We start from the raw sequence: 13,739 nt of genomic DNA on the forward strand, positions 1-13,739 counted from the left end.
CCTGACGAGCCAGACCCACATTAAAATGTAGGGTCTGGGCACTCACCGTTCGCAGTGCTCAGTCCGAGGGGCGGGATAATCGTTGTCTTTCAAATTCCATCTGCACGCAATAGGACAGCGCTATGAGTCCCATGCGATTCCCACCAACGGAGCTAGTTGGCTAGTTCAAACTTTTGCCAACTTAATAAAAGCTTAACTCGTGTCACACTGTTCGCCAACAGCAACATTATCTTATTTGTTTTCAAGTAGCAGGGAATTCAAGCCAAACCGTTGCAACTCTGCCATCAATCATTATGTTAAGCCCGCCTAACGACTCTATACACAATTTGATTGGCCTGATAGAAGTTTAATTTTTTCGAGCTCACAAGCCAACGGAGAGTTGCTAGACTAGCCCTGGCAGCAAATGTAATTTGTTGCCGCTAGGGTGCGTCTAGATTTCTAGGCTAGTTCTGACATTGAATGCCCAGACCTTCAATAGTGTAATTGCACGCTTTGACCTGCAGAGGTCGCCAAAGGAAAACGGTCTCTGTCCTGCTGCTTGAGAATGTTCTCTTGTCAAAGTCAATGTCTGCTTTATTGTCAATTTCTTCACATGCCCAGACATACAAAGAGATCGAAATTACGTTTCTCACTATCCCACGGTGAAGACAAGACATATTTTACCAATTAAGTCCACAGACAAACATAACATTCAAGTAAACAATAAATAAGTAAATAAGAAGGCACATACAATAAAGAAATAAGAGTAGCAAAATTGGGTTGAAATTGTGCATAGACAGTCAATAAAATAGTGCAAAGTCAGGCCAATAAGTGGCTGAGGTAGTTCTGTTTGACCTAAGTAAGCAAGTGGCATAGTGGTGCAAGATATGATGACCTGTTGTCCTAACTGTTCTGCAACACAGTTGCCACTGGCATGTTACAGTCAGATGAGTTATAAAATGTTTTCACTGCCCCTTAAGACAGATAGAAAAAGTTATAGCACACTGTAGTTGCCATAAGACATCACACACTAAATTCTGCAAACACATGAATATTTAGCTAAAGATTTATAAAGACTTTCTATAAAGACCTTCTAAACCATCTACTAAAAGGTATAGTCCTCAATTAAATCATTACAATTTGCATACATTTATACAAAATTATCCTTGCATTCATTTGGCTGTCTATCTTCCATTCCTTTGGTTGTCGTTGCCTGAGAACCAAGCAGGCGCCGGATATGCATGGCAGCATAACGTGTGCGTGTTGTTACAGTTTTTTTATACGTTTTTACAACTCCATTTTCAAGACTGTGTCTATTTTTCAAAACTTTACACACAAAACTCACAAAATGCAAAATGCCTCAAATCTCCAGCAAAATCACACATTCAAAATAGTCATAAACACATCTCTAAAGCAAACATTCCTCTCACATTATAAACACTTTTGTCATAATATGACATTTAGGATACATTATGTACACACTGTTGCTCAAAACCTAAAGCTCTTATGTCTTTCATAGGCTTTATATGTATATTTCCATACAAGAGTGAAAGTCATCTACAGAGAGAAGTTGAAATACACAGTAAACATGCAAGCAATTGAAACCAAAAATAGTGATTTTTTTCCCAAATTTCCCAAGAGTACTCTCTATATCTATTCATAGGCCTACTGTATTGTAAGGCAATGATCGGATGGTGTTCAGTAAAGTAATGAGTGTTTGTACATTGAGGACTGAGTGAATAAGTGGTGATTAAGTGTGGAATTTTGATTGTGTTTGAAAAATGAAATCAAGTTACTTCCTGTTGGATTTTTGTGTGTAAGGTAGAGCTTCAGACACACTCCAAACAGTGTCCTATCAGCGTCCTTGACGAGGAGTTGAGGGTTTCTGACATAGACTGTATATATGGCGTCGCCACGGCGGCTTCAATTCCATAGAACACTGCTGAATGCAGCCACACTGTCCGGTTCTATATATACAGTCTATGGTTTCTGACGCAGCAGAGCCACAGCTTCATGGGGACTCAGAGGAGCTCTGGAGTAGCCTCAGTAGGTTTGGCAGACCACGCCTTGATGAGGGCCCAGAGTGCTGAAACCGGTCAGCGTTTTTTTTACCCTAATTATGCCCCGATATTAAATTAAGAGCTTTTAATAATTTGATCCTTCTCTCCATGTAAGTCTGCCTGCCTGTAGCCAGCTAAGCAGCCTTGTAGCATCGGTAGGTATTCTAGTGCAGACAGGCAGGAAAGTTGTTTTTCTGTGATCCAAACACCTCTATTTACTATAGATTTGTCTAGGATAAGGCTTTGAAACTGTAAGACCAGGATATATATCTGAGCCTCTTTATTGCATTTTAAAGTAACTACTGAAATCAGATTTATTTATTTTTTTATATATGTGTACACATGGATTTTATCTTCTAGAGTAAAACTGAAATCATCTTTAAACTTTATATTAACAAACATCCCATGGTCCAAAAATCAAGACTTCCAAGCATTTTGGACCACAGCCCAATGCTGACCAACGCTAACCAGTCTCTCTGCCTCCCGTGCAGTTCCACAGCTGACTGGTTAAGAGGGGAAAGGTGATGAGAAGGGAGTTAATGCTCTAATGCTCTAAATACATTTGGCATATCACCGCGTTCACACTGTCACAGCTGCAAACACAGCTGATGATGAATGAATGAGGGCTATAGAAGGCTATATGTGAGCTGAAGAGGACTATATGAGAGCTATAGGGCTATATGCATATATAGGCATATGGCCTACTGTATGGCCTATTCTCCTCAATTGACTTAAGAGTGTTGGGCACAGCTTTGGCCTTTAATCTCGAAAACAATAAGTTCCACTCCATCTACGGCGGTAGACTTTTAGTATATGATTCAGGACCAATAAAAAACTATGAGTTATTTCTGTTGCAAATTTTCTGTCTCTTTGGGTTAGATTGACTGGCCTACCATATGTGTGGGCTATAGAGGGCTTTCTATTGTATGTAATTTTGAACAAGGAACATGAAGGGAAGTTAAAAATAGATTAAGGTATGCTACACATCATCACACATAACCTACTTGGTTCTTGTAGGTGAATGAATGGGATTTCACTAGCCTGACGTAGCTATACTCAATTCTAGTCAGAATATGAGTCTGATACTGCTCCATTGGGATGTAATTATGGGGCGTGTTTCAACCGATACAGGGGGGGAATGCCTCTGCACTCAACTGGATAGACCTAATTAATCAGAGCAACGAAATAACTTACGTGAGATGTAGGAGGAACACACTAACCATCTTTCTTTTCCACAAATGCCCTAATATTGTTTTCTGGTCTTTTGTAAAAGTTATTTTGCTGTCAATATCTCCTATAACACTCATTAGCGAAATCTAAGAGATATGTAGTAGGGTAGGCTATTAGGAAAAAACTGATAGCCTATATCCCCTCCGTTTTTAAAAATAATTCTGTTGAACATTGATATGCTACAAATACTGTATGTTATAAACAGCTGGGAAAGGCTGTCGCAAATCCCTCGAACAGGTGGTCAATCAGAGATTTCAAACGAACGAGGGAACAACATGTCACAATGCAACACGCTGTTTTCCCTTGATGAAAGTGAAACCATGAGTTTTCCCACACTGGTTAGCACTCTGCACTTGTAACCGGAGGGTTGCCGGTTCGAGCCCGACCAGTGGGCCACGGCTGAAGTGCCCTTGAGCAAGGCACCTAACCCCTCACTGCTCCCCGAGCGCCGCTGTTGTAGCAGGCAGCTCACTGCGCCGGGATTAGTGTGTGCTTCACCTCACTGTGTGTACACTGTGTGCTGTGTGTGTTTCACTAATTCACGGATTGGGTTAAATGCAGAGACCAAATTTCCCTCACGGGATCAAAAGAGTATATATACTTATACTTATACATCTCAAAGTCTGGCCAAAGTCTTCAGAAATAATCGTTTTCAGTGATAAAATCTCATTGAAATAATATGCATTTTCCATATGGGAAAAAGCCATCTGTCTCCTTCTAGCCACAGCGCTTTTGTTGCAAACATAATCAACCTAAGCATGCCCCAATGACGTGATAGACGAGGCGCTGTTGTTCACCTGTCCATCATCGTAAAGCCGATTTGATTGGTTCGCCAGATTTTGGGTGAGCATAGTTGCTCCGCAATGGAGCAATGCCAGAATGAACTTCCCGACCTCAAATGTTGTGGGCGGGACTAAGTTCGGCTGGCACCCAGGCTAGGATTTCACAGCAGGGTGTTTGGTGGTTGGTGAGAACTGGCATCAAGTTCTGTCACTGCTGGGTTTGCCAGTCTGGTCTCATTCAGTAAAGCAGCTCCTGTCAGATAAATGGGTGTATATTCTTACGGGCATTACCAAACAAAAATCCATTTATTTAAATAAATTTAAGGTTATATCAGGTTACAGTGAGGATTTTAAGTATTGATTTTAAGCACTGATGTCATGATGATTTTAAGTAGGCCTACTGCTTTTTAAGTAGGCCTACTGCTGTCCTCTAACAATATTGGTACAAATTTGAATTTACATGTAAATAAACAAATGCATTTAATTAACTTGATTTGATAACTTGATAACAAGGGGGGAATTATTCATATTTATGACCTAGACTGAACTTTTTCAACTCAGAGTACTCCACACAATACCTTCTGCTAAACAAAGGGTTAAAAGTGAAATGCATGAAATGTACAGTATTTAATACCTATACCTTAAATACCAGTATTTAATTTGACCTCTAAAATCATTACAAAATAACTTTTTACTAAATGACAGCTTGCCAAATTCTAATTAAGTAAGAGGAATTGCAGACTGTGTTGACAGCTCACAGCAATATAAATCCAATTCTATGGTACAATCTTAAGTGTTACTCATGCAGGGTTTCCTGGTCTAGATTTGCATAAGGTTTCCATGGGAATTAACATCTCCATTATCATTGCTGGGGGGTAGGATGACCTGGCTATGTAAGCTGCTCAGAAAAAGGCTGCAGTCAGCAGGATTACGCGCACATCATCACTGTCATCCTCTTAATGAAACAGGCTACACTCAGCCGTGGGATCGGAGGCTGAGGCTCTTTGGTTAAGATCTAATTCAACACCCACATTCATAGCTGCAGAGTGTGGGAGGTAAGAGGAGGAGAAAGGGGAAAGAAAGATGAGGCTCAATTAAACTGCAATCCTCAGTCTGGCTCAAGACACGATACACAAGTCACACTCTTTGTCGTCCTTTTCTTGTGAGCTTTTTGTGTAAGAGTGCCTTCATCTGAAGATCAAATGCTGCTCAGAGCATTGATCTGCTTAGTTAGTGGTAAGTTTGAATGGCATAACGTTAGTACACTGATAGGCCTGATAGACTGTGTCATCTACCACAATCGATTATGCTCGGGTTCAAACCTCCATTTTGTTATAACCAAAAATGACCCAAGTTAGTTTTACACCGAGCATTTCAATTATCTTTACTGATACAACAGTTAGGTCCCGTAAAACGAATTAACTAAATTCATTTCTTTTGATCTGGACAAGAGGCACTCTGGCTCTGGCTCTGTAGTGGGAGCTGAACTGGCTCAAGCTGGCTCTGTAGTGGGAGCTGAACTGGAGTGTATAACTTCAATATCTGACAAAAGAACCCTGAACAAACTGATCAACATTTCGGACAATGAGTGTCATCCACTCCACAGCACTATTGTAAAGCAGAAGAGCCTGATCAGCTGGAGACTTCTGGATGGAATTTTATAAAAGATTCCAATTATATAAAACACTATGGGGAATCTACGTTGTGGAATCCTGGTTGTGGGATGGGAATGTGACAGAATAATGACCCAAATAATATTCAGTGTAATTTTTTAATTCACCTCAGTTGTCCATGCTTGTTCTCACCTAATTGTCCCAAAGCGGAAGTGGCTACAATATTGACAATCTTCCCTCAACTGGCTCAGCATCCAGTATTGATTTCCATCCTTTTTCACTAGCTGGATTTCCATAACAGCTTTGTGCAAAACTTAACCGATATTGTGAAATATGATTGGTCAGTGTTTCCCTCTGCCCCAAATGATCTTTTGGCTAAACCCATCTATGCAACTGTTGATGCATAGGCCTATCCCATACAGATTAAGTTTATCAATCTATGCGCCAGATAAAATTAGGGCCTGCATACAGCCAGTGAGTGAAGTAGTCAAGAACTACTGCCTGCGTCTGAGTCTACATCTGCAGCGATAATGGGCACTGCACGCTCAAACGAATTCCCAATTAAATGGAGTAGCATAACGTTCAAGTTAGATCTTAATGTAGGTTGAGAGAGAACCCGAAAAGTATTATCCTTATGTAACATGCTGCTGGTACATATTGACATTGTAAACGTTCTCTAAGAAGATTAAAAAGCAGTTTGCAGTTAAGCTATTTATTGGCTAAATGTTGGTGCCTCCTCTGTCCCTTGGTAGCCTACCCACAGTGTGTGATGCGCGTGGTGGTAGCGGTCATTTTCGCATCTAGAGGATTATTGCAGAATATAGAAATATGATCAATTATTAAAAAGAAAATATAAGAAAATAAAAAATATTTAATAGGCCTATTTAAAATATTACATATTGAACACGCAGGCACAATGAACCACAACACACTGAAGATGTTTATGTTTTAAAAGGGAGTTTGATGGTTGATGTCATAACACAAGATCTAACACTCGATCTTTAGGTAATGGAGTCAGCCAAATTATATACAAACTTAAAAAAAGATTATTAAAGAGAAGGAGTTCAACATTACTATACAGGAAAATCAGAAACTATCAATGAAGATGATGAAGTTACTTTTTGTTTACTAGACTGCATTCTAAAACACTGAACTACGGTAATTAAGAGGCACTAAAACACAAACCAGCAGGATACAATAAAACAACACAGAAGAGTATCAGACTATTTCATTGTGATGTTTGTTAGATAAATATGCAGTTACTGTAAAAACTCGATTAATGGCCTGATTAGTAGCTTTTATTTGCCTCAATCACTGAATTCAACCTTATATTTGGGACACATGTCTATATGGGCCTATAAATCTGGCTGTACTCTATTTTGGTGCTCATGGTATGTATGAAAAATAAACGGACCAATCGAGAATCAAACCGATCTAACAATGTTTACAGCATGTCCATATAGATAGAAGTTTAAACATTAGGAACTCTGGCTAACACTGCCTGCCTTTCATCAGAGGCAGGGCCATCTACTCTAACTTCTGTGTGTGTGTGATCGAAACAGCATAGAACTACAGTAGCTGAAGCAGTAGATCTGGTGGGATAAGCGGTTTTATACAACACTTCATATACTTCCATAAAAACTAGACAAGGCTTCTAATTGGGACCTACCTTTATTTGTCCAAATCTGTAGCCACACCAGGCCAGTTAATTGGGACTAGGCTTTTAATCGAGTTTTTACGATATTATGTAAGACTTACAAAAGTACAATTTACATGTGAATGTGTGCATAGTCTCCATTAACAGGTGTCACTGCTGTGAGTTGTCACCAGGGTTTAGCTTGTGGCCTCAAGGCGGAAGATGACTTTGCCTTCGTAAGGCTCATAGAAGTTCTCGTAGAAGATGTTGTGGGCCACAACCCTACATTGGATCTTCGCCGAACGCTGCTCAATCAGGTGGAATTTCACGGCCACTAGGGGATTCAAATAAGTTGGCTACAGAAAAAGAACAAGAGATGGTCAGTACGTCTTATAAGTACCATTAATCTGAGATTCAGATGTGTTTACTTGTGACCTGTGTTTACATACATGAATATGGATGTTTCAACAGGAATTTTGTATTGATGGAAACTAGCAGGGTCTTCATTAAGTTTCAGGATTTCTTTTGCTACAGCTGGAAGTACATCCTACGAGCTTGAGTGACAGAATTAAGGCTGAGAGCTCTATTTTAATCATGCTTTATGACACAGTCTCATCCAATACACTTTTTGATCAATTCAGCAAATTGCTCCTCGCTGTCCATTTGCTGTATGTGCGCTCAGACATTACAGCACTACAGCAGCCATTCCATGCGAGGGTCCAAATATCCACAGGGACCCGCAGGTTTGAATCCGACCTGTGGACATTTCCTGATCTCACCCCATCTCTCTCTCCCACTCATTTCCTGTCGAGCTTTGCTGTCCTGTCTAATAAAGGCAAAACGTCCAAAAAATATACTTTTTTTAAAAGAAAAAAATGATTGATTTAGATGGCATCTACCTGTGCTTTCCGTCCATAGTAAGGGAAGTAGGACAGGTCGAATGTTCCATTGGGTGGGAAATACTCAATGTTTCCCACATTCTCATGTCCCTCCTGTATTGGAACAGTTCCAGACATTCTATATATATAACTCTTGAATAAAGATGTGACGTACAGAAAAGGCAATGGTTCATTGTCACCACACTCACCAATACTGTGCAGTTGACATAGGGTGCCATGTTGGTTCCGTTGTTGGGCAGGAAATTAATTATCTATGGGAAAACAACACAAATTCTTTTATTTGAAACAGTATATTTCTTCACTTACTATCGCACTAAATACCTTAATCTCATTTAGACTTGGTATTAAATTCTTTAAGGTAATGGATGTATAATGTTTTTAAATAAACAATCACACTCAACACCTATACAGGTAATGAATATAACGTTTTTATAACGATTTTAAATCAACGATCACACTCAACAGTCTTTTTCAACTTTTGAATTGCCCCACCGATGTTTCAGGCCAGAGACTATTCTTAAACCAGCGCACAATGAAGAAGGGCGTCTGGCCCGAAACATCTATGGATCGATTAAAAAGTAGACTACTGTTGAATGCTACCCTTGATTTAAAATATTATATTCACTTATCTGTAAAACTATCCTTTACAATTTGTTGTGGTATCTTGATATGTTGTACGGGTTTCCCGTTTACCAACAAAACTAGATGCGCGCGCAGCTAGGTGGCCGTCCACAACGTTATAAACTTAACCTAAATAGTCGGCTGCTGTAAGCTACAATCGGATTTTTTTGTATACCCCTGTTGTCTCAATGATAATAACATCTCATTTTAGACTATATTTCAAAGTTTGCCGTTCATTTGCATTATTAATATAACATCGTATTTTGTCATTTTTGGTGAAGACATGCATTCCGTTAGGGATATTGAACATATTTAACATTCTCTAACCATCGTGATTTTGAATTGGTGCAGTTTTCAGCACAAAAACTAATTTTATTCTTTTGCTCTTTTGCATTGCTCTATGCTGTTCTGTGGTGCTTTCTGCCTCTTGGTTGCGCACGCATGTTTTCGTGACGTTGCATAGAAATCCATGTATACCCTATTCATTTTGATGATTACACATGGCTGTGTTCCATTGTAGCCAAATGTATCATCATCCTGACCAGAGCAATTTCCAAGCACAGTTGGGTTGAAGACGCAAGAATACTTTCTGTGATCAGGAGCCTCGAAATGTTTCTGAAAATAGTATGTCCCCTTCTTGCAGTCTTTGTTCATCATTTTGCAGTGTTCCTGTTTGGTGTAATTGTAAGCTGTAAGACAAAGAATTTGGACAAGGATAAAATGAATCATAACAATCAAGTTAGTAGATATCACTATGTATTTTCATGTGGCTAAATTCATTCAACAATATAATATACCCATTTTATGTGAATGAAGCTAAAGGCAAGTTCAGGATGAATCTACCCCAGCATAAGAGGATACAGTACATACCCTTTTCTTTTCTGTGCTTGGAACACCTGGAAGTAGATTATACCGGTTAGCTTGCAGCTCCCATTTAGCTATAGGCTAACAGGTGTAACCTACTTCCAGTCAGGGGCGCTGCTAGATAATTTGCAAAGCTAGGCTAACAGTAGCTGGGTCTGTATCCTCTTATCCAACTTTGGGGAAGATGACAGATAAGCTAATTTCCCCTAAATTTGGTGTGTTCCTTTAAGTCAATTACTAATATGACCCTTACGGATGAGAAAGTCTTCCAGGCACTTGGACATCTTCCTCCAACTGTTCTTCTCAGACATGTTGTAAACCAGCTCAAGGTCCTCTTCGTTGTATGAGTCCGGCCAAACCATTACGCCTAAATATGAATTCATTTAAGACATTTAAGGTTTATTAAAGTGCCTCACAGAACTATAAACATAATGGTATTGCCATTTTTACTCTCCAGTTTAGCTCACAAAGATTTATATTTGTTATGTACTCACCCGGCGAACGTAACCGGTCTTGATAATCTGGTGCATATGGATCCAGGGTGTACATCAATACCCAGATGGACAGAGCAAACAGTCCTGTCATCACCACATAAAATGCCACATAGTAGAGGCTGATGTACACTGGCAGAGGGAAAATCATTTATTAATTATGACAGACATATAGGCTATGAAGAGCATGCATTTTGTAAGGAACATTTATAAACATTTATAAACCATCATCTTCAACAAGCAAGTGGTTAGTTTAAGGTGACCATTTTGCTGATATCACATGTGGGGGCCTAGTTGTTAAGGGGCCTGGTACTTTATTGGGTAACTCTTTACTTGACAGTATCGACATACTGTAACAGTGACATGACACTCTCATGAACACATGACATTGTCATGACACATGAACCCTTACCCTAACCCTAACCCTAAACCTAACCTTAATCTTAACCCTAACTTGTTATGACAAAAACCGAATGACACTTAATGACAGAAACGTTATGTCATAAACGTTTATGACTTGTTTATGACACGTTCATGACAGTGTCATGTCACTCTTATGTCGATACTGTCAAGTAAAGTGTAACCCTTTATTGATAATGGGCCCTAATTAAATGTTTTTGCTCATGACCAAAGCAGCAAGCAATGCAAAGCATGTGACTGACACACATTAGCAACATTATTTTGCCACATTATTGTGTGGTGGTACAGTGGTTAACTTTGCAGGTTTGCATGTGGTTGTTTAGATTCCCGAACGCTGTGAGTCTCTGTATGATGTTATCAATTAAAAGTGTCTGCTAAATACCTGACCTTCAGCATTAATTAAATTAGAGCCCGAAGTCTGTCCTCTTCCAAGGTGAGGACTCTGCTGTTGTATTGCTCAGAGGACACTGGGCAGTCATTACTTAACAGTTATTATCACACCTTTTAAACATTGTAATGGTGATAAGGAGAAGTGGTCTTTATCACAAGGTTGCGACAAAGTTACAGTATGTTTGCTGTGGCTCCAAGCGAACAAGAACTGCCACTGGCCATTGATATGTTGGTTGATGAATGAAAACTTTAAAGTAAGCACTCATATTTCATATACCTTTAGGACAACACTTTTCTGACAGAGGCTGACCAGAGATGGAGAGTACAAGAAAAAGGATGGACCTCATTCACCAACCATTCTAACTAAAAATGTTACCCACATACACAGTTTTCACAAAGCTTTTGGCATTCTACACAGTCTTCTTATCTGGGATGTGTCCTTTGGTAAAAACCTTACCACACTCAAGAGCACTCTCGTGCACATTTGAGAGCTGACATATTTGTGCAAAATAACTGGTTACTGCATTTTTATTGTTTCTGCAGATGTAAAATATTATGGGAATTAAATGTCAAATATTTTGAATATTAATTTTCGTCATTTTACAAAGCATTATGGTCTAAATAAACACAACAAATAACACTTCAATTCCCACCAAATGTGCATCATTTTTAAATTGTACAGTATACCCAATACTGACACTAAATAAATTGGCAGTTCACTTCCTGCATAGTATCTCCACTTTAAAGCAGCCATCATCATCATGGTCATCAAATGTTCTTGTGCATATAGAAACAAAGATTGTGGCGCCTCAGTAAAAACAGCAAAAGCCGTTACAATTATTTACCAGTTTTTGTGGTAACTTCTTCAGAACAAATTGAAGATATTAGTGAATGAGGCCCATTGTGGTTTTGGAATATGGAAATCTATTTTAGTAGAAATGGTAGTGTCTAGTATTTAGGATTCATCAGTAGTACCAATAAAAAAACATAATGCAGCTTTAATTTTTGTGTATTGGGATTACGGAGCATATGCCATTGTATTTACTGACTGATTTATGCTACAGTATGGCTAAATGGAATAAATCATTTAGGTATTTGCAAGGTAAATTGACTTACACAATCAAATTATTTTTGAATCTAACATCATTGTAGGACTATCTACATCAAGCCCATGACATTGTTGAGTAATTTAGTACTCATGACTTGTCACTTACATTTCTATAAACTCAAATTCTATACAGTTTCTATCTGAACTCTCTTCGGTCATACCTACCCCATTTGATCGGGGTCCTGCCCATTAAGGTTCCCTGGTCTGGGTTCCACACAAACCGCCCAAAGTCCTCACATCGCTGCCCACACGTTCTCTTCTCCTTCAGGGTGGCCATCTTAGCTGGTCAGATTTATATCTTAAAAAGAGAAAACAAGCAATCTAACTGTCATATCATAAATACATCCATCCATACATACATATATTCCATCCATACATATATATATATATATATATATATATTTGTTAACCCATACTGCTTTTTTACCACTCCTACCCACTTTTAATTTGAGATAGATGTCCACTTTCTGTACTCTTCTCTGAGCGCCTTGGTGAATGGTGAATGCCTTTGCCATGTCTTTGCCCACAGACTACAACTTTATATGCTCTGATAAGGACCAATTCCATACGCACAGACTGGGCGGGCTGAGGCGGCCGGCGAGTGCGGTGGAGGTAACCAAGGTAACCTTGGAGGGCTGTGCTGTCCTTCGAGTCCGTCATACGATCGCCACACACCAAACTACAGAGGGCCTGAAATCAAAATGTCTTATCTCAGAATCCTTCCCAATCCATATCATAGGCCTACTCAAAAGACTTCAAAGATTAGTGTCCTCCTCTCAAGAGGGAGGAAGTTTTTTTTTTATGTAACACAAACAGTATGTTGATAAATCATACAGTATATTGCTTTACAAATTAGCAGATTAAAATTACATAGTTCATAGCTGGGACAATTTAGTGGGAAAATAACTTTAGATAGATAGATAGATAGATATATAGATAGATAGATAGATAGATACTTTATTGATCCCCAAGGGGAAATTCAAGGTCTCAGTAGCATACAGACATCACACACACATTCACTAACAGCAGAAAAAAGTAATTAAAAGTATATAATATAAAAAACAGTGCTTAGCAAGTAGTAGAAGATAAAGAATATACTTAAATACAAATTATACTAAATAACAAAATCTAAATCAAGCCTAAAAACAGTATCCACATAGTGGGTGATTAATCATGAGGCGCTTGCAACTTTGACAAACTCCGATCAGTTTCTATCACATGTCATCTGGTGGTGTTGGTCCACTGTGTTTTATCAAGTCCAGGGTCAATGCAGCCTTCTACCAGAGCACTTCATGCTGGATGAAACAAAAAGTAAGCGCACTGTCAAGCTTCAACTCTTGTGACATGCTTTCTTGAATATTAAAGAGTTAAATCTTGACAGTGCGTTTGCTTTTTGTTTCATCCAGAACTTCCTTTGTTTTTGTACCCATCTGAGATGAATTGGATTTCGAGTCTAATTTTGGAATTGGCCAGTGACTACAGCTTGTACACTTTTGATGTCATGAGTAATTTGGTTCCCAACCAGACCTCCAGCAGCAGGAAGGCACTTTGACATATTTCCTTATGGTATTGCCAACCGATCAAAGGTCTTGCAGGTATGTTGCTGAAACAATTCTGAGAGGTATTTTGGTCTGAGTGGCATTTAG

At 39.0% G+C, this 13,739-nt stretch overlaps 1 protein-coding gene across 3 annotated transcripts; it reads right to left on the reverse strand.

Annotated features, from left to right (window-relative positions):
- Nucleotides 1-4,223: 4,223 nt before the first annotated feature.
- LOC121698740 (potassium-transporting ATPase subunit beta-like) lies at nt 4,224-10,599 on the reverse strand. Of its 3 annotated transcripts, XR_006026848.1 has the most exons (7): nt 10,179-10,599; nt 9,938-10,051; nt 9,298-9,509; nt 8,388-8,450; nt 8,200-8,292; nt 7,438-7,656; nt 4,224-4,304 (listed from the first exon to the last, which is right to left on the reverse strand). XR_006026848.1 is itself a non-coding variant. In XM_042081072.1 (6 exons), exons 1-6 carry the CDS (start codon nt 10,324-10,326, stop codon nt 7,498-7,500), a joined length of 789 nt encoding a protein of 262 aa, XP_041937006.1. In that variant the 5' UTR covers nt 10,327-10,599; the 3' UTR covers nt 7,223-7,497. The 3 variants fall into 3 exon arrangements, 2 of the variants coding, with proteins under 2 accessions (XP_041937006.1, XP_041937007.1); XM_042081072.1 differs by lacking the exon at nt 4,224-4,304 and having other exon boundaries at nt 7,223-7,656; XM_042081073.1 differs by lacking the exons at nt 4,224-4,304; nt 7,438-7,656 and adding an exon at nt 7,901-8,126.
- Nucleotides 10,600-13,739: the final 3,140 nt, after the last annotated feature.

This window comes from Alosa sapidissima, chromosome 23 (assembly GCF_018492685.1).
Source record: "Alosa sapidissima isolate fAloSap1 chromosome 23, fAloSap1.pri, whole genome shotgun sequence".
Taxonomy (NCBI): domain Eukaryota; kingdom Metazoa; phylum Chordata; class Actinopteri; order Clupeiformes; family Clupeidae; genus Alosa; species Alosa sapidissima.

What these genes read in the sequence shown, in the direction of transcription:
- LOC121698740 (XM_042081072.1), bottom strand. Translation starts at nt 10,326, where the DNA reads ATGATTTTCCCTCTGCCAGTGTACATCAGCCTCTACTATGTGGCATTT. An exon ending in CCTGGAAGACTTTCTCATCC is followed by an intron (nt 9,510 to 9,937) that starts GTAAGGGTCATA and finishes TTTGTCTTACAG; the next exon opens with CTTACAATTACACCAAACAG. An exon ending in TAATCATCAAAATGAATAGG is followed by an intron (nt 8,451 to 9,297) that starts GTATACATGGAT and finishes GTTTTCCCATAG; the next exon opens with ATAATTAATTTCCTGCCCAA.